A 27,949-nucleotide genomic window follows, 5' to 3' on the forward strand; every position below is an offset into this window, starting at 1 on the left:
AAACATTGCAGTACTTCAAATACCGCCATGTAGCTCCATGTTGCTGGGATAGGAGAAACAAACTCACCCCGATCCTTTCATATCCTGTTTGGGAGGCCCACACGATGTCGTATGGCCTGCAGATAGAGCACCTCCTCCAACCAACCATTGTGAAAGTGACATTTTGAGATACTGCAAAACTTTGTCTTCTGCAATATAGCAGCCATTGGCCAAGGCTAACAGAGCAGTAAGGTGTGAGGAACTGATTTACCTGTGTGAGCTCTGGTGACTGTAGAGGCCATTTGAGTATAGTGAACTCACTGTCATGCTCAAAAGACTGGTTTGAGGTCATTCAACCTTTGTGACATGTTTTATTCTGCAGGAGGCGATCAGAAGATGTGTAAACTGTGGTAATAAAGGGATAGCTAGGTCAGTAACAATCCTCAGGCAGGCTGTAGTGTTTAAATGATGTTCAGTTGGTAGTAAGGAGCCAAAAATGTACCAAGAAAATATCCCCCATACACCAGCAGCTATCTTATCTTAAAGGCCTCACAGAACCATATCACCCCAACAGAGCACTTCTCTTTCAGACTGCTGGCTTACCTGTGGTTCATCGCATATTTCAAAGTGGAATGGGAGGCAGAGTCTTCAGCTTTCAGGCTCCTCTTCTGCTCCCAGTTTCCTTTCAGATAAAGCTTGTAGTCAGGACTGGATTGGGCTGACTCTGAACTCCCCCTCAGTTATGCTGCAATAGGCCTAGACTGAGGGGGGTTTCCCATGATGCACTAAATGTTTCTTCTTCTTCACTCACATCTTTTCTCTCTCTATGTGTTTATAGCCCACTCTGCATTTAATCATTAGTCATTACTAATCTCTGGCCCGCTTCAACGATGTGTCTTTTGTCCCATTTCTTTCCCCTCATCCCCAAGCAGTCAGGGCAGGTGGCTGCCCCTCCCTGCGCCTGGTTCTTTAATTGTTGGGTTTTCTCTGTATTATAGTATGGTCTTCACTTTACAATATGAAGTGCCTTGAGGCAATTGTTCTTGCAGTTTGGTGCTATATAAATAAAACTGAACTGCATTGAATGCTTTTGGTTTCATTTTTAATGCATTTAGGCTGGTTGTATATATTCTGCTATAAAAGATTTTAATAGGAAGATAGGTCAAATGGCCAAAAGGGTATCTTATCATGTTACAACCTGTGACTGACTCATCATCTTTATATGTTAAGGTAATTTAGTGCATGCTGAGATGAATGCTTAAGAACAACAGGACTGCCAATCACATGCAAAGCTGGAGATAGCCACTGCAAAAAGTGCATGCTTCCTACCATAGTGTATGTGGCTTAAAATAAAATCACCTTTATTCATAGTGCAGGAAACTGCAGTTACTGCTGTGTTTTTTGGTTGTCTTGAGATTTTATTTTGATGTTTAGAATTTTTAAAGTCCTAAAAAGAGTTTTAAAATTTTTGATTTAATTGTAAAAGAAAAGAAAAGGAAAAAATAGATCTCTGTTGTGTACGACAGTAAATTTGGTTTTGGCCCAAAGTCACGGGGTTTTTCTGTTTCCTATATGTTTATTGATTTTTCAGTGTAACCTAAAAGGTAATCAGTGTCAGTTGTGTAGCCACTTATATTAATGTTATTAAAGCCAATAAATTAAAGTCAGTTATATTAATCCTGTTGATCATCTTGTTACCAGACCTATTCTTCAATAACATTTTCATTCCAAAGATGTAAACCTGCTCCACCTCCTGGCCTTGCAGGGATTGAGGCACAAACCAAGCTGTCCTGCACTGGCTGACAAAAAAGTCTGCTATTCACCAAAGTTCAGACACCAAACAGAGCAGCACAATGTCACCACAGGATGGCACCATCTGGACTCTCACTCACTGGTAAATTTTCATTAGAAAATATAGCTACCTGTCAGATTACATATTAATTGAATTTGCATTGCTCCATTATAAACATGTACAATAGAGGCAGGATAAAAGATAATTCTGGTTTATTTGAACCTGATATAAATCCCATTAATGTGACTGTTGTTGACTCTACAATTAACCCTCCACTGCAGAGGGTCAGGGAACCAGGAGTTGGATAAAATGCTGCAAATTGGGGAACAAACCAAACCAATTAGCTGCTGCATCACAAGCAACATGCCAGCTCACAAATATAAACAGTTTGGTTATATTTGTGAAACTGACTTTGTGAAAATATGCAGCTGAAGGCAGTTATTCATAAGCCGTTCACTTTGATGGTCATCAGATGTGTCCAGTTGAATAAACCATAATTTAGGTAGATTAACAGGTGGTGTGAATGTGAGTGTGAAGGGTTTTCGGTGTGTCTCTGTTAGCCCTTTGATAAACTGTACACCTGTCCAGCATGTAGTCCCCTCTCGCCCTATGACAGCTGGGATAGGCTCCAGCTCCCCCTCGACCCTGAGCTGGATAAGCAGTTAAGAAAATGGATCACATGGATGTACTTCTCATAAATAGTGTATTTTATGCTAAAGTACAGAAACAAGTATTGCAACAGAAAAATAATGACCCCCATTACTTCAGTAAAGCTTTTATTCATTATGTTATGTAGACCAATATGGAAGGTACTTTTAATGATTCAAGGCAGCAAAGATGAAAGTACAATCACCAGTTCAGAATTAAAAATCCAGCACAAAAGAAGCTAATCCTAATGAGGTGTTAAATGTGCAATTTTTGTCTAGGTAATGCATTTTTTTTCTTGATTAGAGGAATTACTAGTAATCTAGTCTCTGTAGTAAAATCTTGTGATCAGTGGTATTGCCTAATGTGTGATCTTTCAGGTTCTGGGCTTCCCAATTGTCAGCCCAAAGTCATTAAGTCTATCTATATCAGTGCAACCTAAAAGACAATCACTCTAATTTCTTTTGACCCTATTAATTAATGTTAATAACAATTAAAGCTGCAAGCAGCGATAATAGGCCCTCGCCGGCCACTGCCAAGATGCTGGTGCCGAATTGAACCCATCTTTTCCGGCCGTGCCAGTTTTAGCCCTTTTTTTTAGCTGGCACATGAAATCGTGGAATGGATGTATTGACTATCTCAATGAAAAAGATGCCATATTCCGGGCTTCGCCATGGCAACACCTTACATATTACATCATTTTCATGGTTAGGTTTTTTATTCAGGGAGATGTGAAGAATGCGTGTACCAAATTTCATGCATTTGTATACATTTTTGATCAACGAAACGGTCATTTTTCAATTGCAGAAATTTCAAATTTTTTCCCATAGGGATAAAATGGGGCAGTTTTGTAATTGTCATGGCAACAGCATGCAAAATATGATATAGGTGTGATTTACTTTTTGATCAGGCTGACAGAGAATGTTTGTACCAAATTTCATGTATTTTGGGCAAACTAAGTCCAAACTTTTGTATTGGAGAAATTTCATGTTTTCCCATTAGAATAAAATGGGGCATTTCGGACGTTCCCATGGCAACATGTTACATAATTCAATATGGGTGTGATTGGCTTTTTTGATCGGGATGATGTCAAGAATCTGGAAAACAATTTTCATGCATTTCAGAGAAAGTAAAATTCTGGACCGCCATACAAATTTTTGTTTGGTTCTGTAGGGGGCGCTATTGCACCTACAGCCTTGTTTCCCTAGTTGTGGGTTCAGGCTGGTTCAGTACATAAGCCAAAGATTGTGCGAACGAATGCACAAAAAGATTTGCGGGGAGACGCAAAAACGAAGATCAAATTCATTGGGTTGTCATGGCAACACCGTTGAATATTCTATAAAATCCCGAATCATTTTTAATGCCCCTCTTGTTTAGATGATCCTTTTTTTGTCAGTCGATTAAATGCCCTAGGACAAGTTGATTCAAATACGAGGTGTGCAAAAATGCTGACACTGCAAACGTCAAAGTTCAATCCAAAAAGGCCGACTTCCTGTTTGTTATCCGGAGTTGGTATAATATATTTTTTTGTTAGTTTTCACAAGATCTCCGTTTGACCCGAATTTCATGACTCTAGGACAAACTTTACATTGCGAGGCCTCCCATAGGCGCAATGTATTTTGATTTTGACAGGGGGCGCAGTTGCACTGCTTTTTTGAGTTTTTTAATGGCACCATTAATGGTACCCAATTTCGTTGCGCAAGCTAGCTCATGATGCTAACGATTTCACTTATGGGCTGTTCCATTCACCCCAATATATACGTTTTCGAGAAGTGTTCGACCTGACCTACCTTGTTTGAGGGGCCATTGTCAAAGTCGAGCACGAGCGAATCCAATAGGCTCCTTGCCGATCCCTTCGGGAGGCTCGGGCCTAATAAATTAAAGTCAGCTGTATCATGGTTTAATAATCTTATTAAACCTACTTTTAGATTACATGTTCTATCCAAGTCTTTTGAGTATGAGTCTCATAAATTTCAAAAATTCAGAAGATCTAAACACCAAACACAGCAGCCCAGCGTCACCACAGGATGGCACCATCTTCACTGTCTTGCATGTAACATAATAATAGCTGAATTTACATCACTCCAGTGCAAAACGTGCAGTATTTTTCTGCTCAATCTAATTTTGGTTTTCAGAAAGTCTCATTTACACTCAGCTATCAAACAAATACATTTATGCAACATGGACAGATGTCTGAGTAAACACAAAGACAAAGCATGTGAACTGGTCTAGACACAAATTTTTGTTTTCCTACCATAATGTGCACACTTAGAATTTGTTGAGAGATATGCCACAGACACATATATATTTAAAGCTTGAGATTAAAATCTAAACATGCCAAGGGAAAAGGGAAAAATTTGGAACCACATGAGACAAAGGAAGCGAGAATAAGGCCATAAAATAAAATAAAGTAAAATAAATAGACCTCTTTCCCCCACGACCCTGAAAAGGATAAGCAGAAGTGGATGGATGGATGGATGGATGGATAGATAATAATAATGGGGTTAGGTTAATTGGTGATTCTAAACTGCCCACAGGTGTGAGTGTGAATGGTTGTCTGTCTTTCTGTGTTAGCCCTGCGACAGAGTAGCGACCTGTACAGAGTACCCTGCCTCTCGCTCTATGATACCTGTGATAGGCTCCAGGCCCCCCACGACATTGAACAGGATAAGCAGAAGAGGACTGACAGATGGATGTTTTGCAGATTACCAGTTTTCAACATGGTATTTTGTTTTTTACTGTGTAAGTGATATAAGCTTTACATCTAATCCAGGACAGAGCCATCCACTTCCACCTCACACAGAGTCAGGATTTTCTGTTTTCCTGGGACGACTATGTTGACATAGCGGCCATCTATCCCATCATTCCCGTTGCATTGGAATTCTTGAATGGCACGTACTGGGAAGCTTGAGATCACAGCACACCTGGCAGAAGAAGTGGAAATCGTTTGGTTAACCTGAGAAGTTTGATAAATAGTTCACTTTCACCATGTGTCTGATTTCACAGGCTGTGACAGGGTTGCCGCGGGGTAGTAAAAGGTAGTAAATTAAATGAGGTCAAATTAAGGCTAGTAAAAGGTAGTAAAAGGTAGTAAACAGAATTTGACTTGGTAGTAAATTTTTCATCACCCCTTCAATATATTTTGACTTTTCCATTGATGCAGACTTTTTTTTAAGTTCGTTTAACTATAAGATCTGTATAAAAATATAACTACTCAGCAGGACCTGAGCTGACGTTGTTGACGAGCGGTTCCACTGTCCGATCTGCTGTGCGCATGCGTGGAGTCATTTTGCGTTTCGTCATGGGAAAATGTAGTTTTCACAACTTTGGCTCGATGACCCGGCATTCGAACCCTCTGGAGTACACGGACGCGCTGGTGCGTCAAAATGACATCGCCGATTTTAGATGACGTAGCATCGGGACGCTGCTGCCATGAATCGAAAGTGCAGACTTCAAACTATGTACCAGTTTTTAAATTACGTTGATAGGCCAAGTAGAACCAGAGTTATGCCCAATAATTTACGTCATGCTTTTTCCTGTATTTTGTCCTCACCTTCGATGCGCGTTTTGTGCAGAAATAAACGGTGAAAATGTGAGTTTCGCTAACAGGAAGTGCTCACTAAAAAAATAAAAAATAAATTCCCGACAACCCCTTTCCTATTGGTGGAAAAATCAACCAATCAGAAAATTATGCGGTAACACGATGCATTTGGGTGCATTTGACTGCTAAGGAGCAGGTGAAAAAGTGGTAAAAGAGACATTACTGGCAAGTTTTGCCTGTGATGGGCCCCTCAGTCTTGTGGAGGACAGAAACTGTTTTTTGAGGTGGCATAAATAATTTGTGTAGTGTAGTGCTATCAACACTGATGGCATAATTCACTTTTGTATACATGTCCGGTTATGGTTATGGTTATGGTTAGGTTGTTTGTTCACCGTCTTTAATGTTGTGATTCATGTAATGGTCGCGGTCTCTTTTTTTTTTTTTTTTTTTTTTTTTTTTTTTAAAGCCTGTCATGTCTGGTAGATCTTGCAAGCAGAACTGTGATCTGAATGCGTTGTTGTGCCAAACATATTTGCTATTTCAAGATGAGCTCTATAGGTTCTCAATAGGCTCTTCTTGTTGATGTTTTAACCCTTTATTTTATTTATCTGAGTTATTTTTCCACATACTATGTAACAGCCAGAGCTGACAGGCTGAAGAAGAGGAAAATAAAGAGAAGAAAAAGGGAGAAAGAAAGGGAGCAAAAAAAAAAAAAAGGGGAAAGAGCACAAGTCTATTAATCAGATACTTCATCACTTTAACATATAAAAAAATACTATCAATACTTGCAAAAATAAATTTGTGTGTGAAAAACAAAACTAACAAAGCATGTTACGCACACCAACAATTTTGTTGAGTTGTGATTGAGTGGGCGTTTGTGTCTGTGTCATGTTTGTGTCTGTGTCATGGAACGTACTTACCAATGAGGGCAAAACGCTGCAGCTCCACCCATCAGAAGCCAGAGGCAGGTACGGAAAGCCCCCGGAACCCCAGGCCACCAGCAGCCCACCAAGGGCCAGGAAGACCCCCGGCCACTCAGTCCAAAGACAACCGCATACCTACCCCAGCAGACGGGAGAGGGTGGTCTCAGACGGAGCCCCCCCAGTCGAGGAGCGAGGGCTCCAGGGAACCCAAGGCGATGAGAAGCCAGCCCCCCCCCAGCGGCCAGCCCCCTGCACTGGCCGGCGGCAGGGCTCCCGGGCCCACGGCACCCAAGGACCGCCCGACCCTCCACAGAGCCCCCCCCCACGCCGAAGAAGCCAACGCAGCCCCGCACCGCACCCCCAAGGGGGGCAGGCCAGCACCCACGCCAGAACACCCAGCCCCACCCAGGAACCCCGAGGCACCCCCATCCCAGGGGGGTAGGGGGGAGGAGGCAACCAGCAAGGAGCGGCCAGGAGGCAAGGCACAAGGCCCAGACCCAGGTCCAGCCATACATACAAACACACCCAGACACCCGTGTACACATTTATACACAGATACTCATACATGCCCATACATACTTACCCACACACAGATATGCCATACATACACATTCACTCACCCACCCATACTCACGGAGACGGTGACAAATACACAAAGACACACATTCATCCATAGCTACCCACCCTCTGAAGGCGGGGCAAGTGGAAACCACCCCAGGGCCAACAGCGACCCCAGGACGCCACCAGCCCGGTCCCCAAGGAACCACCCGACCCCTACCCCAGGCGAGACGCAAGAAATCGGGGTGTAAGATGACCCATCCACCCCTCCTCCTCCCCAACTTGTAGGTCTATGTGTTAATGTTTGTGAGTGAATGAGGTGTATAGGGTGCAGTTAAAATTGAGGGGACAGTTATGCCACAAGCGCCAACTGTTGGTCGTCAGCGCTTGCCCACACTGCCCCCCCAAAACCCTCCATGTCTAAAGTGCAAATAAAATTTGGAGACAGACAGTGACGAGGATCCGAGTGGGGCCACCTCAGCGGCCCATCTCATCAACCTCTGAGTAACATGCCTGCCCCAAAGGTCCTATGTGTATCAGGTTGTAAGTGTGTATGTGTTGTGAGTTATAATGACTAAAGTGCAATTAAAACGGAGAGGCAAGTGGTGGTGCAGCTCTCCACGTGGCCTCTCCATCCTACATCTGTGAGTGATGTGTATTCTGTGTGTGTGTGTGTGTGTGTGTGTTTGTGTATGGGGAGGGGGAGGGGGGGGGGGGGGCATATGACCAGGAAAAATCCTGGAAGAAGAGAGCCAGCTGTCCGCTGGCTCAATAGGCACCCCGACCTCCCACACCCCAGCACAGGGCAGGGGGAGGTGAGCCCGGGGCCGCGGTGACAGCATCTCGGAGCACTGCAGCACCCGAGGTTGGCGCCCTCGCCCCCACCGCAGAGGGCGGCCCGCTCCTCCTAGATGCCCATTCACTCAACAATAGACACAAACAGGCGACAGGACATACTGGCCTGGGCATGGAAATGCAGTGCCCAGTCCCCCCCAACCACCCCACCGCGGCCCCATCCCCCACCCCACCCCCCCGCAATGCAGGCACCCCAGGGCCCCAAAAGCGTAGACCGGACATCCCGACGTCAGGCCAACCCACCCCACCCGGCGGCGCGGCCGGGACAGCAGAGGCCCCCCCCGCGCCGGGGGGGCCCACCGGGAGCCGGCGCGGCCCCAGCGCCGGGGCCCCAGACCCCAGCCCCCAAGCCATACAGGGAAGACCAGCCAACCGACCGAGGGCCGGCACCACCCCCCCAAGCACCCCGCCCACACCCCAGGACCGAAGGCAGCACCATCCAAGCCCCCACCACCATCAACCAGGACAGGCACACAGACATCACCAGAAGGTCGCCCCAGGGCCCCAGCCCCAGGAGGCTACCAGCTACCCAGGCCCCCGGAGTCCCCCCCCACCCCCCCACAAAGCACATCAGGAGCAGAGCCCGCAGCCCATCACCCCCACTAAGTAATGGAGCTGAGCAGTGGGAACCAAAGAGAGTCAAATTCCTCCAATTTGTTTTTAGAAGAAGCAGACATTCTCTCTAAACTAACATGATCTACTAATAAATTTCTGTACTGAGTAATACATAGTTTATTTTTTGTCTTCCAGTTCATGAGGATCATCTTCTTAGCGATGCACAAGGCAGTAAGAACTATGTGTGATATATTTAACTCCATAATTAATTCACTGACATCACCTAAGATGCATAGTCTGGGGGAAGTTGGGATATGACAGCTAAACCATGTGGATAGATCTTCACAAATCCTCTGCCAAAATCTCTGAACTGGTACACAAGACCACAGAGCGTGTAGATGATTATCCTCTGAATTGCTTGTACAGTGGGTGCATATGTTTGAGTGTGTAAGGCCCATTTGGAACATCCTTTGTCCAGTGTAGTATGTTCTATGGAGAATCTTATATTGTACAAGTTGTATTTGGGGTCTTTTAGTCATTTTGAAGATATTTAAACATATTTCTGTCCATAAATTTTGATCCAGGTTGACAGAAAGATCACGCTCCCATTTTGTAATTGGGAGGGAAACTGAATCATCAGTTTTTATTAATAATTTATATAATTTTGATAACAATTTTGGGGTACAGAGGTTAAGAAATTCTGTTACCCAAGTAGGCATTTCTAGATTCAATTGATTAAGGTTAAATCTTCCCTGTAGGACGGACTTAACTTGTTGATATTCCAGAAATCTACCGTTGCCAATTCTATATTTTGATATAAGTTCTTGGAACGTGATAAAATTTCCATCTTGGATAATATGTTCTAAGTTATTTATACCCTTATCACGCCATAACGGAAAATTCAGCATTTTCTTTTTCTGACAAATATCTGGATTGTTCCAAATGGGTGTTAGTTTACAGGGGATGAGTGAAGACTTAGTTATTTTTAAAAATTCCCACCAGGCTGTCAGAGAGGTATTTATACTAAGGACTTTATAGCAGTTATGATGTTTAATACTGGAACTAATGAAAGGTAAATCTGAGATTTTTATTTTTCCACAAAACGCCTGTTCTAGATCCAGCCATGGGTTGTCTAATGAATTGGATTTGATCCACTTTGAAATATACTGCAATCTACTGCTTAAGAAATAGTAATAAAAGTTTGGTAATTCTAGACCTCCACTGTGTTTTGGCTTTTGTAAAGTTTTTAAGCTTATTCTTGATGGTTTGTTTTTCCATAAAAATTTTGAGATGTTTGAATCTAGTGACTTAAACCAAGGAAGAGTAGGTTTATTAGGGATCAATGAAAATAGATAATTAATTTTTGGTAAAACCATCATTTTAATGGCAGCAACTCTCCCCATGAGTGATATAGGTAAACTGTTCCAACGTGTGAGATCATCCTCTATTGTTTTTAATAAGGGGATATGATTTAATCGTACCAAGTCTGAGAGCCTGGCGGAAAAATTTATGCCTAAATATCTAATATTTCCTGACTTTAGTGGGGTCCTAGAGGTTCTCTGGAAATTACAATTCAGAGGCAAAACTGTTGATTTACTCCAATTGATAGAGTAATCAGATATAGATGAGAACTTATCTATCAGTGTGATAGTCTTCAAAAGAGAGCCTTGTGAATTCCCAAGGAAAAGTAATACATCATCAGCATAAAGGCTAAGTTTATGGTCCATATTTTCAGTTTGAATCCCTTTAATATTTACATTTTGACGGATTGCTGCTGCTAGCGGCTCAATGAAAATTACAAAAAGAGAGGGAGAGAGTGGGCAGCCCTGCCTAGTGCCCCTCTGCAGACTGAAACTTTGTGAAATGAGATCATTTGTCCTAACACGCGCATTCGGAGAGCTGTGTAGTGTTCTGATCCAGTTTATAAAGGATGAACCGAATCCAAATTTTTGCAGAACTGCTAGTAAGAATTTCCAATTTACCCGATCAAATGCCTTCTCTGCATCTAAAGACACGATTGTCGTCTCTAATTTGTTAATAGAACAATAGTCTATTATATTTATCAGTCGACGTGTATTATTGGCTGAGTGCCGACCCTTGATAAAGCCTGTTTGATCTGGATGTACAATAAATGGAGTAATACTTTCTAATCTTTTGGCAAGGGCTTTGCAAATTATTTTAAGATCTACATTAATGAGAGAGATTGGCCTGTAGCTGGATGGGAGTGTGGGGTCTTTGCCTGGTTTAAGAAGCAGGCTAATGTTAGCAGAGTTTAAGGTTGGAGATAAGATGTGGTCATTCTGAATCTGAGTTACCATTCTGAAAAAAATGGGAGCTAGCTCAGACCAAAATTCTTTATAAAACTCGGCTGGAAAACCATCTGGGCCTGGGGCTTTATTATTTGGGAGATGCTGTAGGGCTTCACTAAGTTCACACAATGAAAGAGGTAAATCCAGAGCTGCAGCCTGGCTGTCATTTAGTTTTGGTAGATTTATATTATTAAGAAATTCTTCAATTTCAGTATCAGATGGGTTAATCTGTGGTGAATATAAGGCTTCATAGAAGTCTCTGAAAGAGTTATTTATTTGTTGTGGGTCATGAGTAATAATACCAGTCGAGTCTTTAATAGAAAAAATAGCTGTTTTTTCTTTATTCAGTTTTAATTGCTTGGCCAGGAATTTTCCAGATTTATTTCCATGCTCAAAGTTTTCCAAACGCAGCCTCTGCAACATAAATTGTGTCCTTTTATCAATTATTTCATTTAGCTCCAGTTTCAGTTTCCTCAGGCTGATAATTGTATGTTCTTGTGGTGAAGCGGCATAGGCAGTTTCTAAAGATTTAATTTTTTGTTCTAATTCTAACACAAGTGCTTTTTCTTTATTTTTCCTATGCGAGCAGTAAGATATTATTTTGCCCCGCATTACTGCCTTTCCTGCTTCCCAAAGAACACATGGTGATATTCCTGGAATATCATTATATTCTAAGTATGCTGACCATTCCTTTTTGAAATAATTAATAAAATCTTCTTCTTTAAGTAATGATGTATTAAATCTCCAGTTCCTGATTGGTGGTGTGACTCTTTTCTGTGTCAGAGACATAGACACCGGTGCATGATCGCTAATAGTGATAGGGTGAATCTGAGTGTCTGTGATATCCATCATTATGGAGCTGCTAACTAAAAAGTAATCTAAGCGGGAATGAGATTTGTGTACTGGTGAGAAATAACTATAATCTCTCAAAGTAGGGTGATGTGAACGCCAAGCATCGCAAAGTCCAAAATCCTTCATGTACTGTTTAAGAATGTCTGCAGACTGCCAGTTCCTCTGACTCACTGCTGTACTGAGCCTGTCAATATCTGCATTAAGTACCAGGTTGAAGTCTCCTCCTATTACAAGTGTGGTGTCAGAGTGATCTGAGAGTGAAGTGAACAAAGCATGAAAGAAGGAGGGGTCATCAACATTTGGTCCATATATACTAGCAATACATAAATCTGTATTCTGTATAGATAAATTAAGTATTATAAATCTACCTTCAGGGTCTATTGTACTGTTGCTAATGTTAAAGTTTATCTTCTTGTTAATCAATATAGCTACACCTCTTTGTTTGGAGTTATAGCAGGCTGAGTACGTGTGAGGGAACTGTGGAGAGGAAAGAGTGAGCACAGATGTTTTGGACACATGTGTCTCCTGTAGAAAAACAACATCTGCTTTTAAGTCTTTTAACCGATTAAAAATTTTTAGTCTCTTTTCCCTCGAACCAGCCCCGTGCACATTCCATGAGACAAATCTGAGTGTGCTCATATTTAAACTAACTGATGGACTGTTGTGTGCTCACTAAGGATGTGTGTGTGTGTGTACATATGTTCTGTATGTTGGCGTGTGCCCTTTATATTGATGTGTGCGTGTGTATGTGCGCTGTATGTTGGTGTGTGTGCATCTGCGCTGTATGTTAGTGTAGTAAACTGTAGCATTGTAAGTGACGTAAACATATTGCTGAGTGCAGAAAGAAAAAAGACGTGTAAAAAGTGACCTAAGTGACATAAGAATGAAATTAGATGAGGGGAAAACAAAACAGAACAAACAAACGATCACGGTACTATGCTGACTCGTCGGCGTTAATGGTACTACTTAGACAGATTTAGACTATTTAATGGTACTGTTTAGATGGTTGAAAAAAAAAACTCAGAAAAGAACGTTAATATGGACACAGATCACCTGATCGATCAGCTGAGCCATGGCGTGGTGTTTTTGTCTCGGTAAAGCTGTCCGTTTACATACAGTTTGTCCACGGCGATGACAGCCCGGGAGCCTCCCTGCATGAACTTCTTCCGGATGGGGAATAGGGCCTTGCGTCGCTCCAGAATCTCCTTTGGAAACTGGTCGTTGACGCTGAAGTCCGTCCCTCTCAGCTCCCGGCCGCGGCTCTTCACCAGCTCTTTTTCTTTGAAGTGTTCGAATTTGGCCACGATCGGTCTGGGTCTGCGTGCTCCGGGTCGCTTCCCTCCCAGGCGGTGGACTCTATGGAAGGCGATGGTCTTCACGGCGTCCTCCGGGAGCTTCAGGTGAGTTTGGATAAATTCCTTCACTGTAGCCTCCGGGTCCTCCTCTGCCTTCTCCGGGATACCTGAAAACACAAGATTTTCTCTCATGCTGCGGGCCTGAAGCTCGATAATCGATTCTTTAATTTTCTTATTTTCTTCTGAGAGCCGGGTCGTTTCCTCGGTGAGGGAATTCACCGACTCTCTGAGGACAGCGTTTTCAGCAGCCAGTGTTTCCACCTGATGCTGGCTGAACTCGACTGACTCCCGCAGGGCCTGAAACTCCTTGTGAAGGATTTCAACCAGGGCCAAGCGGGCGTCAAAGCTGGACAATTTGTTATTAATGGACTCCAGAATGTCCACAATATTGGTGGTGGGTGACGAAGTTGCCTCTGGGGAATCTTCTGGGCGGCTTCTTTTTGTGGACGGCGTTGCTTTGCTGGTGGAGGGAGTCGGCGTCTTGTCTGTTTTCCCCATGACGACTCGCTCAAAACACCCGTCGATGTACCGCAGCAAACTATCCAGGTCCTCTTCACCGTCCTCCAGATTGTTGAGAATAATTTAAGTTAGGCTAAGAAACTACCTATATTTTTTGGTTTTAAGCCTGTCTAGTTATAAATTGGCGAAAAAAAAAAAAAAAAGGCTAATCACGCAAATGTTTGCTGATAGAGTCACGCCGCCATTAACGATACTGCCGAGATTCACAAAGTCTCGCGTGACTACAGCATAGTCTCCTCCGGAAGAAAGGTCGCGGTCTCTTTAAGAGTCCCGATGACGTTTTTTTGCTGTTGGTGTTTTTTGGCTAGCTTTTTTCCTGTGTTAATAAACACGACTCACGGAGTCTTAAAGTGAGAAGTTTCCCGTTCGTTTTTCCACGCAAGGTTAACTTCCACACTGGTGACCCCGACGTTTGTTACTGGACGTATCCAGATCACCATGACCGCCAACGCTGTGTCTCTCAAGCTACCCGAATTCTGGGAATCGTCTGCTTCAGCCTGGTTTGCTCAGACTGAGGCACAGTTTGCCTTACGCCAGATAACCGCCGACGAAACTAAATACTACTACGTGGTATCGGCCCTGGGCAGTTCTACGGCATCGAGAGTGGTGAGCCTTCTTACTCACCCTCCTCCAACAAGAAAGTATGAAACTCTGAAGGAATACTTACTGCAAACATTCGGACTGTCCGACGCCGAGAGGGCCAATAGGCTTTTTTCTCTTCAAGGGCTCGGTGACAGCAAGCCCTCGGAGCTCATGGACCGCATGCTCGCTCTGCTCGGTGACAATAAGCCGGATTTCCTTTTCGTACAACTTTTCCTGCGCCAACTGCCTGCCTACGTGAGAGCCGCTTTAGCCAACACTGTCAGCACTGATTGCAGAGAACTGGCTGCGGAAGCCGACAAGTGCTTCCTGGCTAGTCAGCAGCCTTGCGCGGCTGCCTCCCTCCCTGCCGGTGATTTCTCCGAAGTACGGAATGATCACACGCTCGTCGCAGCAGCAGCCCCGCGTCGGCAGCCGTCTTCCGGTTTGTGCTACTACCATGCCAGGTTTGGCTCCAAGGCCAAACGATGCCGCTCTCCCTGCAGCTTCAGCGGGGTGGGAAACGCCAAGGCCGGCGCTCGTTAGTGGCCGTGAGCGTCGGCCATGTCGGCAGGCTGCCCTTCATCCACGACTCCATTTCCGGCCGGCGTTTCCTCTGCGACACAGGGGCGCAGCGCAGTCTCCTGCCTGCTTCACAAGTGGACGTTGTAGCTGACACCCACGGCCCCCCCATGGAAGCCGCTAATGGCAGCCCCATCCGTACGTACGGCACAAGACATGTTGAACTGTGTTTTGGGGGGCAACGCTTTGGCTGGGACTTTGTGACTGCCAAAGTCGCTGTTCCCCTCTTAGGGGCAGATTTTTTGTGTGCATATGGGCTGTTGGTGGACGTTAAAAATCAGCGCTTGATCAACGCCGTTACCTTCTGCTCTTATGCATGCACGCTCGGAGCCTCTGACGCAGTACACCTCTCCAGCCTGCTCTCTGTCACGGACAGTTTCCAGCATCTGCTTGCTGAGTTTCCAGCACTCACACAGCCCACCTTCTCCTCTTCCACAGCCAAGCACGGTGTCGAGCATCACATTGACACCACTGGCCCGCCTGTATACGCTCGTGCTCGGCGCCTCGAGCCAAGCAAGCTTGCCGTGGCCAAGGCGGAGTTCGAGTCCATGGAGCGTATGGGGATTGTTCGACGCTCCAACAGCCCTTGGGCCTCCCCCCTTCACCTCGTCCCTAAACCCGGAGGGGGCTGGCGTCCTTGCGGGGACTACCGACGGCTCAACGACGCGACAACGCCTGACCGCTACCCAGTGCCACACATCCAGGATTTTTCAGCGCACCTGGCCGGTACGGTCATTTTTTCAAAGGTGGACCTGATCAGAGGATACCATCAGGTGCCCGTACACCCTCTCGACATCCCAAAAACAGCTGTAATCACACCGTTTGGATTATTTGAGTTCCTGCGCACACCATTCGGCCTCAAGAATGCTGCTCAGACTTTCCAGCGGCTCATGGACTCTGTGCTACGAGATCTCCCTTTCCTGTTTGTGTACCTGGATGACATCCTGGTGGCCAGTTCATCACCTTCAGAGCACCTTGTGCACCTTCGCACGTTGTTCGAGCGGCTGACCGAGCACGGGCTCATCATCAATCCAGCCAAGTGCGAGTTTGGCCTGTCCACCATAGACTTTCTGGGGCACAGAGTCACGAAGGATGGGGTCGTTCCTCTTCCGTCAAAAGTCGAGGCCATCACCACTTTTCCACGCCCAGTCACTGTCAAAGCCCTGCAGGAGTTTCTAGGCATGGTTAATTTCTACCACCGTTTTCTCCCTGGGGCCGCCCAAACCATGCGACCCTTATACGAGGCCCTGAAAGGCAGCACACCCAGACAGCCTGTGGGCTGGAGCCCGGAAAGAGACAAGGCTTTTGTCGACGCTAAGTCAGCCTTGGCTAAGGCCGCCATGTTGGCCCATCCAGCCTCCTCCGCCCCAATCGCACTTACCAGGGATGCCTCGGACTACGCAGTCGGTGCGGTTTACGAACAGTGGGTGGGTGATGCTTGGCAGCCCCTTGCCTTTTTCAGCAGGCAATTGCGCCCCAGCGAACGGAAGTATAGCACCTTCGACCGGGAGCTCCTTGGTGTATACCTCGCCATCCGACACTTTCGTTCGCTGCTGGAGGGACGCCAGTTCACCGTTTTTGTGGACCACAAGCCTCTGACTTTCGCCATGTCCAAAGTCACTCAGCCATGGTCCGGCAGGCAGCAACGGCAGCTGACTTACATTTCGGAATTCACAACGGACATTGCACACCTTTCCGGAAAGAACAACCATGTCGCAGACTGCCTCTCCCGTGCTATTGCAGGGGCGGTGCACCTCGGTTTGGACTACGGCAGCATGGCAGCTGACCAGGCCACAGACACGGAAGTGCAGGCTTGCCGTTCATCCAATACTGGGCTGCGCCTACAAGATGTGACATTCGACGAGGCTGGCACCACTCTGCTTTGCGACATCTCCATGGGCCCTCCTAGGCCTGTGGTGCCTGCGAAATGGAGGCGACCCGTTTTTGATGCCATCCACGGCCTCTCGCATCCTGGAACCAAGGCCTCACAACGGCTGGTGGCAGCCAAGTTTGTGTGGCATGGACTTAAAAAGGACGTGAGGGACTGGGCAAACACCTGTGTGGCATGCCAACGTGCCAAAGTACACCGCCACACTAAAGCGCCACTGGAACAGTTTCGAGTGCCGGAACGGCGATTCGACCACGTCAACATCGACCTAGTCGGCCCACTTCCACCCTCGCAGGGTTACACCCATGTGCTCACTATGGTCGACAGGACCACACGGTGGGCGGAGGCTGTTCCTCTCTCATCCATAACATCAGCGGATGTGGCACGGGCATTTATTGGCACCTGGGTGTCCCGTTTTGGCACCCCTTCAGACATTTCCTCAGACCGTGGCGTTCAGTTTACCTCTGAACTTTGGAACGCTGTTGCAGCGAGCTTGGGGGTTAAACTCCACCTCACCACGGCCTACCACCCCCAGAGTAATGGCCTCTGTGAACGTTTTCACAGGTCGATGAAAGCCTCCTTGCGGGCCAGCCTGACGGGCAGTTCCTGGGCGGACAAACTCCCATGGGTCATGCTGGGCATCCGGACAGCACCTAAGGAAGACCTCCAGGCCTCCTCCGCGGAGCTGGTCTATGGCCAGCCGCTGCGGGTCCCTGGGGATTTCGTCCCCAGCACCACGACCCCTTGGTCAGCTGCACTCCAGCGCTCCAGCCTGTTGGACAATGCCAGACGGTTTGCTCCACTTCCTACTTCCTGCCATGGTTTGCCGAACTCTCACGTCCCCAGGGGCCTGCAGTCTACGGGCTACGTTTTCATTCGAGTAGATGGTCGCCGCGGACCCCTCCGGCCGCCTTATGAGGGCCCCTTCCGTGTCATGGGCACTGGAGACAAGCACTTTGTGGTGGACGTGGGGGGCAAAGCGGAGACTATATCCGTGGACCGCCTTAAACCAGCTCACCTAGATCCGGCTGGGCCGGTCGAGTTGGCGCTGCCCCCAAAACGAGGTCGGCCCCTGACTAGGCCCCCTTTTCCCGTTCCGCCTGCCCCTCAACCATGCCGCAGCAGAACCCCTCAGCCGGCCGCTGAGGACGCGGTTCTGCCTCCTCCCGTTCGGCGGAGCCGTGCCGGGCGTTTGCTTCGCCCACCACGCCGTTGATGTTTTCTTCTTCAGGTTTTCTGTTGTAGTGAATTCTGGGGGGGCATGTGTAGTGCTATCAACACTGATGGCATAATTCACTTTTGTATACATGTCCGGTTATGGTTATGGTTATGGTTAGGTTGTTTGTTCACCGTCTTTAATGTTGTGATTCATGTAATGGTCGCGGTCTCTTTAAGAGTCCCGATGACGTTTTTTTGCTGTTGGTGTTTTTTGGCTAGCTTTTTTCCTGTGTTAATAAACACGACTCACGGAGTCTTAAAGTGAGAAGTTTCCCGTTCGTTTTTCCACGCAAGGTTAACTTCCACAGTAGCATCTTATTGTGAGTCCTGATTGCTCTGCCAATAGTTGTACACAAAAACACCTGAGGCCTTTCCTGCATTTTAATGTGAATAGTTGTATTTAACTTTATTATTTACTATATTTATACACAAGTTTTGCAAATTTAAAACTTATATTTGCATTGTAATTGTAAAAATAATTCGTTAAGCATGTTTCTGATTTTTATAGTGAAAGAAAAATCTACATTTTTTTCTACTCTGATTTTATGTTTTTATGTGATTGTAAGTCCAATGTGTTAATACAGTATGTCAAAATGAAAGAATAACTATACAGTCACACACATGAGGTCGTGCTGAAAAAAAATTATACCAAACAAGGCAAGGTAAACAGTTTCTAAGGTCAACTATGAAGCTAAACCAAAAATAGTCAAAAATGGCCAAATATACCCCAGAGGGTTAAGCCGGTCATGGGGAATGATCGAGAGGCGTTTTGTAAAGTGTGCAGAAAAAAATATAAATTTGACCTGAAACGGTGTGTCAAATGACACTGAGCAGCCACCATTCACCAGCAGCGGATTTGCGCGTGGGGAGCACATCCCTATTTTATTTTTTGGTGCTACACAAAGCACTGCAACTGCAACCTCAAGATCAGCTACGAGCACAACTATTGCTGTCACACCTCAGCAGCAAACCAGTATTCCAATATTTTATTGGAAAATAAATAATCGGCTTGTGAAACTTGAATTTCATTGCATTTTGTTTATATTCTTAAAAAAACAAATTTAGATAGATAGATTCAACTCACAGGGACTCAAACTGGCAACCCACCGGCTGCAAGACGGGCGCCTACCCACTGCGCCACTTTTTGAAATGTGTTTGGAATATTAATGTGTATGAGGTCTTAGTCAAGACAAAGTCACAGTAACACCTTCAAGTAAGTGGGATAAAGTTTTGTCTTTGGTGAGAGATGGGCGATCATCTTACATGGCTTAGTACTGTGAATCCACTGCTACCCCAAAAAAGGCTGCTGCTCAATTTCGTCCCAGTAGTAAAAATATTTTAGAGGTACTAAAAAAAGGTAGTAAAAGGTAGTAAATTTAACTCTAGGATTCCTGTATAAACCCTGTGTGAACAACATTGGGTTGTTTTAGGACTCACTCAGCAGTCTGTGAGGTACCTGGGATTGTTTTTGCCATTGTTATCAAGAGAATCTCCAATGCGGATCTCAGCTCCGTTGAGTCCTTCTGTGAACGAAGCTCTGCTGACTATTATAACAGAAAAAACTGGGTTTTGCACAGGTCAAGTCGCCACCAGGGGCTGGAACTGTTTTTTGTCAGAATGCAGGATGCCCCTTCACAGGTGTTGTCGCGATTTCCATCTATGGCATTGCAGGCTATGCCAAACTCATACAGCGAGGACTGTGTGGCTTTTCCTTGAAGTGCAAGATTCTCTCCTGCAAAAGAACAAATTTATAGAAATAATTACACCTGGATGTCTTAATAATCACAATTAGGCTTCAAGAAATCTACGACAGCCAATTAAATTTTTCAATTCCATTTTATTTTGAGAGAACCAATTTAGAACAACAGTCACCTTAAGGTGCTTTGTATTGTACAGTGAAAACTCTACAATATTAGAGAGAAAGCTTCAGCAATTAGATGATCCACCAGAGGCACGCACTTAGCAACTGTAGGACAGAAGAACTCCTTTATTCCCTCCTGCTCTCTGACAGTGACGGTCACGTTCTCTCTCCTGCCTCCCTGCTCTCCCCCATCTCTCCTGCGTGCTGCTTGCTGCAAGAGCGTCTCTTACACACTGTCCGAATAAGAATAAGATTAAGAAGTGTGGTGTCTGTACTGCTATGTTAAAACCTACATGTTGAATGTTTGGTCTTTTCTGGCAAAAAGAAGTAACCTGAATTTTGACATAAAGGATTGGCCTCAGCTCAAAAGGAATGCATAGGGGCCCCTTTGTAGGCTCTCTTGCTTCCATATAAGGAATTGACCAGATGTCCAATATAGGTATAGGTTGAAGTTGTTTTCATAGCCATGTATGGAAAGTTAGGATGTGGGGGGTTTTGCCAGTACTATATAATCTTTGTCTCCCCTTTGTTGAGCTGAGTTAGGAAGATTGGGCATCCTCTCCCAGATGGCTCGAGAAGCATCTGTTTTGACACTGTCTGTTTTTGTAATAAACTCTTGTATATGCATTAAGACTTTGTCAGCGAGGATTTTTTCTCCAAGAACACATCCACTCAAGACACAGCAAATTCTGGCGTCACGAAGACAAGACAGAAGAGAGGACAAGCAGCAGTGGCCGCCTCCAGGAGACCTACGGCTCAAAGTTGACAGTGTGAGTGTGTTCTCACTTTGACAAATTGTATCCTGATGGTCTGCTGGAAACAGGCTGCATGTTCTCACTGCAAAGACCCTGTATGTGGGGCTTATGGTGTATGTGTTTTCTTTGGGGCATTCCCTTGTTCTAAATTTTAAAGAGAAGAGATGAATGTAGTGAAAAGAGAAGTGCAAAGCTTATCAGTAATGGTAAAACAGCATTAATTAATACTATGCTTGACAATTAGTGGACCCATTTTCTGATTGTCTCAGTCATGTGTTTTATTTTTGCTATACCATGACAAATGAAGCTTGATTAAGTAAGTGGATCCAGAAGTGTGTAAGCATATAGCCTGGCCAGGAGAGAGAAGCAGTGTTAAGGAAAGAGAGACAAGATGTAAAAAGAGTAGAAGTGAAGGTGAATACATGCATGAGAAAAATAGGTAAAGTGAAGTAAAAGAGAAGAAATAGAGATAAAATGAAGAAATGAAAAATGGCAGAGAAAGCTTATTAGTAATAGTAAGATGAGCTAATTAAGGTTATGCAAGAGTAATTAACAGGGCCCTGTGTTTTGACTTCATTCTTTTGATATAGAAAATAAATGCAGTTGGAGATTAATTGAGCGCCTCCTGCACCTTTTATTAAATGAACAGAAGTTTAATTTTTAAAAATACTACAATTTGGTGACCCAATGTGAAAGGCAGGATCGAAATACATTTTGGACACAACGGACAGCTACAGAGGCCTCTATAAAAAGTGGGTGAGCAGAACCCATTTATCTAAAATATCTGCTGATTGAAGAATACTAAATTAAGTTGGAAATTGTGTCTATGATGTGTAATTTTGAAGTCAGAAGAACGAAGTCAAATAAAAAAGTTAAAGAATGAAGTAAGTTAAGAATAAAGTAAAATAAGAATTAAAAGAAAAAGGGACACGGGTGATGTGGTGAAAGCCCGAGTGTAGGATTGATCACCTCACTGAGAATGCCCACCCTCAGGGTTTAATAGGTTTAGAGGTCCTTGCGGTCTGTTTAGGATATAAAAGCAACCATGTAACGGTTTAGAGGGACCGATGTCTCAGAACACACCGCAAAAAGCTGCCAACCCTTAAAAGTCCGGGATGCAGGGTTTCAAGGCCCCTCAATTCATTATGAATCATAAAAGCAAGCAGTTTGGGTTTTGAAGTCCTTTGATTTAAGATTAATTGTAAAAGCTGCCCCCCAAAAATAGGGAAGTAGGGTTTCGAGGTCCCTCAACTTATTCTAAAACAGAAAAACAAGTAATTTGGGTCCAGAAGTTCTTTTGCTTCAGAATAAATTGTAAAAGCAGCCCCCTGACAGGGAAGTAGGATTTAGAGTTCCCTCAGTTTATTCTTAAGATTAAAAGCAGGTAATTTAGGTTTAAAAGTCCTTTTCTACGGTGGCCCAGAGGTGTCAGGTCAAATACAAAACCCGCAACACAAATACAAAACCCGCAACACAAATACAAAACCCACAACACAAATACAAAACCCGCAACACAAATACAAAAGCCACAACGGAAGTGACGCAACCTGCAACATAAGTAACAGTGCCTGTTGAATGAAACAACACGAAGAGAAGCTTTGCTTGCTGACACAGATGACAGTCGAGAGACGCAGCAGCTAGAGCACATGTGTCAGGCTCAGTGTCCGCGGGCCACATCTGGGTCGCAATATAATTTTATACGTCCGTAAGATGATTTCATATCGCTATTATTAATGACTAGCGGGTAACTTGCGCTCCCACCGTATACTACAAATCCCACAATGCACTGAACAGCTGCCGCGCAGGCCAAGACCTGTGCACAAACTCATTTTCCATTGCCAATGACACAATGATCAGTTATCAGCTGATAAAAACAACAATCATCACGTTTTACAGTGACATTTAAGCTAGCCTGACCCCCTGCAAAAACAAAAGGCCAAATGAAAAGTGGAGAATGGATCTTTCGAAACAGGAGCAATGCAAAGGACCTGATTGCTAACATCGGAGGTAAACCGTGTGTTTCTTTTCCTCGCCTGCTATGTTCGATATGGGAGAAGAAGCAGTGGGAGACCTGCACAGGTGAGCTGACAGTGCATCACTGCGTCACACAGCAGACAGAATGTGTCATACGCATCGCAACACAGACAGTGAACTTTATAAGTGGCAAAGATTTAAATCACCGACAGTTTCGGATGAAATCATTTATGAATTTGGTGATGTTCTTTATCACACAGGTGCCATTAGCTACTTGAGGAAATCTGTCAAGTTCATGAAAAGTACAGGTTGAAGTCCCAGCAGGGCTTCGGGATGAAAGGTGGCTGTGGGAGTCGGCTTCTCTCTGCGACACAATGAAGCAATTTCAGATAACTTGCGTTGCTTAGCGACAGTACGGTGCAAAAAACGGAGACTTGATCGCTCAGAAACTCCCGAATTGGAAGCTGTAACTTCAACTATATTCTATTAAATCGTCTCCACAGACTCCTTGAGTTGTTCATTACAATTACCGTCTTTATTGAAAGTTCTGAAAAAAAAAACAAAAAAGAACTTATGTTGCGTCACTTCCGTTGTGGTTTTCTATATCCGTTGCAGCATTTGTATTTGTGTTGTGGCTTTTGTATTTGTGTTGTGGCTTTTGTATTTGTGTTGCGGCTTTTGTATTTGTGTTGCGGCTTTTGTATTTGTGTTGTGGCTTTTGTATTTGTGTTTGGCTTTTGTATTTCCGTTGCAGCTTTTGTATTTGTGTTGTGGCTTTTGTATTTGTGTTGCGGCTTTTGTATTTGTGTTGCGGCTTTTGTATTTGTGTTGCAGCTTTTGTATTTGACCTGACACCTCTGGGCCACCGTACTTTTCTTCTTCAGAATAAATTGTAAAAGCTAGCCCCTGTAAAGAAGAAATAAGATGTAAGAGATAAAAGTGTAAATGAGTAATGATGAAAAGGAATAAGGATAAAGGTAGGGAAAGAAAAAGCCGCATTATTTGGAGAGAAGCCCTCTTTTGGAGGCTGCTTTAGGCAGGCCTAAATCCTAAATTAAACATTAGAATTGTTTTATTAGGTCAGTTTTATAAAGGAATAAACCTGGGGGTGTAGGAAGAAATCCAATAGAGAAGGTTCCCACTCTTACATAGTTGACGAACATGTATGATGCAGCCTTTCTATTTGAATCTACACCTCATTAAAGGTAGCATAAATTAAAGGTAGGAAAAAGTAGAAATAAAAGAAATAAAAGGAAAGAAGCGGCATTAGTAAAGCATGCTATTGGTATGAATGAAGTCGACTTGAGCTTGTGTGTGTGTGTGCAATGTGAGAGGGAGCCTATCACCCCCTCCTTCTCATGTCTGTGTATGTTCTTGGGTGTGTGTGTATGTGTGTGTTGCCCCTGTTGAGAAAGGGTTTGTCCCTCCTTTCCCCTGAAGAGCAGAGTGGTGTGTGATTAACAAATTAAGTTTTATTGGCTTTAAAGAGAAGTAAAAGTTTGTGTAAAATTGAATAGTTTGAGTAGGGGATTTGATAATTGGTGTTAACATTTGAAGAAGTGATAATTTGGCTGGATTTGTAGGGGTGTGTGTATAGTGGTGTTTTGTACATGAAAATAATCATTTGTTGCTGTGAATATTGCTTTTTGGAGTATGTTACATATATTGTTGTAAACAGAGCACATGGTTGTGCAGGATTTGAGCAGGAGGAGAGACAGAGCCGTGAGGCCTCTGTCTGCTCAGAGTTGTAAATCATCCACATGTGGCTTTGTGGGCCTTTTGGCCAGGCGTCCATTTTGGTTTTTGGGTGTGTGTGGATTCACCATTTTGTCAAGGTGAGGTGTGTGTGAATTTGGTCCTGTCCTTTGTGAGTTTATTAGGAGGAGTTCCCCCTCCTCCTTTTCATTTTTCTCGCGCTTAGAGGGTGTGTGTGGGTGTGGCATCTTGCCTTATGAAGTTACTGCTGGTTGGTACTTAAACACAGAGGTTATAGATGTTATATTATTGGTAATGATAAAATACACAACACATGAGTTGTCTGTTATTGTTATAAATTCAGACATTTCTTTGAGGGATTTATAGTTTACATGTCTTAATGATCTTGTGTTTGTGCTCTTACAATTTGTGAATCTTTATGTACGAGGTCAAGTCAAGTCAAGTCAAGTCAAGTTTATTTATAAAGCACATTTAAAACAACGACGTTGACCAAAGTGCTGTACAAGATCTGTAACCCCAAGGACTATACTAAATAAAAATAAAAATATATAAATAAATAAATAAAATAATAAAATAAAAATAAATAAATAAAAACATTAAGAACAATAAATAACATAAGAAAATTAAAAATTAAAACGTTTAAAACAAGTACCATAAAATACCATAAAACAATCATCTAAAAGGAGGTAGCACTGCAGCCAAATGCCAAGGAAAAGAAATGTGTTTTTAATAGAGATTTAAATGTCTATTAAAAACACATTTTTTTAATAGACATTAAAAACTCTGTCTTTGATGACAGAGTTCCATGTTTCTTTTAGAGGGATTTTGTTAGTTTTATGGTTCCTTAAAAAAGAAAAAGAAATAACGTGGGTTCTAAAGAAACGGGTTTTATAGAGAGATGTTTTTATGAGCCCCACAGAGAAGGACTTTCTGAGAGGTGGATGTAAATGGTTTGGGTGTGTGAGATGCTTGGCAGTAATAAACTTGCTCTGTTGATGTTATACTAAAATGTTATGTGGAGGACAGATATTATTATATGTATGTGTGTGATTTTATATGTTAAATGCCTGAGCTAATCCTTGCCTTTTTCTCTTTGCCCTGCATGAGAGACAAGGGGAGTGGCAGCATAGATACAGCCAGAGGAGACTGACATCTGGCCAGAGCCTGAAGGCCAGTGGATCAACCTCCTTTAAAGGCCAGTGTTCTTCTTATTCACAAACTCTTTCTGATATGTTCTCTAAACATTTATGAGTACATATATACTTTGTTTTCATTTATACATTTATACACATATATCTAATTTGGCATTTCATATAGAACATCTACTTGATTTCAATTCTCTGACACATTTGGCAACAGATTGGACACACTTATGGGGTTTATACTTTGCTGATGTTAGTAATTGTGTGTTTTGAAGTGTATATTGAGCTCTATTCAGGGTTGGACGTTATTGGTGTTATCAAATAGTGATTGATTGTTGGTTTGACAAATTTTGTGCGGACTTTGGACAAATTTGAGTTATATCGTTATACTGGGGTGAATAGTTTTTGCGTCTGGTGTTGGCAATTTAGTGTTTATTGATTGTGGCCTAGTGACTAATAAGTAATTGGTTTAAGATTGAGAAAAAATTATCAATTACTGCTAATGATAAACAAATAAATAGATAAATAACATTGTCTGATTACAATAAAATTGATTAATTGGAAATAAAACAAGTTCATTGAAAATTTATTAATTATTTGAAAAAAAAAAAAAAAGGGGGAAATTTGAGAGTTCATTAAAATGTCTGACAATGATACCAAAGTTTTGAAAGCAATTACCCCAGTAGAGGTAGTTCAGTGGAGTAATTCATTAATTAAATTACTCATTGCAAAGACATCAGAAAAATGGCATAAACGATGGCCACATATTGATCAACCCTGGCCTAAAGATGGAACTTTAAATCCAAATGTAATTCAAACCATACGGGTGCTTGTGTCTACATACAAAGTGGAACAAAAGAAGGGGAAGAAAGGAGAACGACGAAAACACAAAGGCAAATAGAACTGGATGTCCTTCAGCTTTTTGAAAAAGAAGGGCAGAAACTGATGCAAGCAACTAAGGACAAGAAGAATAAAAGCCTGGAAGATATTGAGAAGAATACAAAGTCAACGCAGAAACTGATGGCTGAAATTAGTGTGCCTTTTTCACATCTCAATTCAGTGGACAAGCCCCCCTCTTATGAAAAGGAGCTCAAGTTTGAAAAAGTATACCCTCAGCTTCCAGTGGTTAATCAGGATGGCAACTACCACATTAAGGATGACAATGACAGAGTAATATAAGTGGGACAAGCTGAGACCACTATAAGACTGATTCCAAGTTCTAAAAGTAAAAAGAAGACATCAACCTTGAAGATTAGGAGCAGAAAGATGGAAGAAGAACAAGGTGATGAGGGAAGCGACCTGGAAAGAACTGTGGGTGGATATGATCCTCAAATTTGGCGGATACTAATGAAAGCAGAAAAGAAAGGAGGAAAGATGAAGAAAGATGAGGAAAAAAGAAGACTCAGAAGACGACACTTCTGAGGAGAGTGTGGATGGAGATAGTGATGAAGAATGGGAAAGCAAAGGTTCTTTTTCAAGAAGATTCCTTCCATCTGCATCCAGCACAAGAATTGAAGAAGACAGACAGAGGATATTAAGAGATATTGAAAGAAGTATCGATGAGTGCTTGTCATACCTGGATACAACTACTGTTTCAACTAGTCAAACTGCTTTGACGAACCAACTAAAGGAACTGAGGGCTCAGAAAAAAGAGCTTCAGAAGGAAGAATCTCAGAAATCAGCAATGACATTACGTCTAAGGAAGAGAAAAACCCCTGAAAAGATGTGTCCAGTAATTATATGGGGACAGGCAATGGAGTACAAGCCCTGGCAGAATACAGACATGTCAGATATACTTGAGAAGCTCCCTACCCTTCAAGATGGTGCTCATCCGTGGATCTCAAAGCTGGAAGAGATAATGGTGGGAACACAACCAGCAATGGGTGATGTTAAGAGACTGTTAGCAAGTCTTCTTGGAATTCCTGCTATGGAGGAGCTTTTGCAGAAAGCAGGACTTAATAGATATATGGGGACAGCAGTGAACAATCCAGAACTTTTTGCTGCAAGCAGAGGATGAATGTGGCAAGCATTGAGGGATACATTCCCAACTAATGTGTATCCTGACAATATTCTTATTGAATCATTGGGACAGGAAGAAAACCCGAGAGCATATGTGTCAAGAGCCCTTCAAGTTTGGAGGAATGTTTCTGGAAATGATCCTGATTTTAACCAAATGGAACAATCAATTTTGAGAGCTAAGATACAGAAGGGACTACCTTTGCCAGTAAGAAGCAAATTGGCAGAAGTAGTTGGCCTTGGAAGCATAGAGAAAAGAGTATATACGGACCACATTGCCCACCAAGTGGAATTGTATCGCAAAAAGGAGCGTGACCAAAAAGAACAAGATCAAG

General features: G+C 43.5%; 1 protein-coding gene across 1 annotated transcript; it reads right to left on the bottom strand.

Annotated features, from left to right (window-relative positions):
• Nucleotides 1-5,180: 5,180 nt before the first annotated feature.
• On the bottom strand, nt 5,181-27,429 carry LOC115793959 (fucolectin-1-like). The gene is given in 4 exon segments (XM_030749179.1): nt 5,181-5,340; nt 19,607-19,715; nt 19,718-19,882; nt 27,411-27,429. Coding segments are annotated over 4 exon segments (453 nt in total).
• Between the last annotated feature and the right edge of the window lie 520 nt (nt 27,430-27,949).

This window comes from Archocentrus centrarchus, chromosome 16 (genome assembly GCF_007364275.1).
Source record: "Archocentrus centrarchus isolate MPI-CPG fArcCen1 chromosome 16, fArcCen1, whole genome shotgun sequence".
Lineage (NCBI taxonomy): Eukaryota > Metazoa > Chordata > Actinopteri > Cichliformes > Cichlidae > Archocentrus > Archocentrus centrarchus.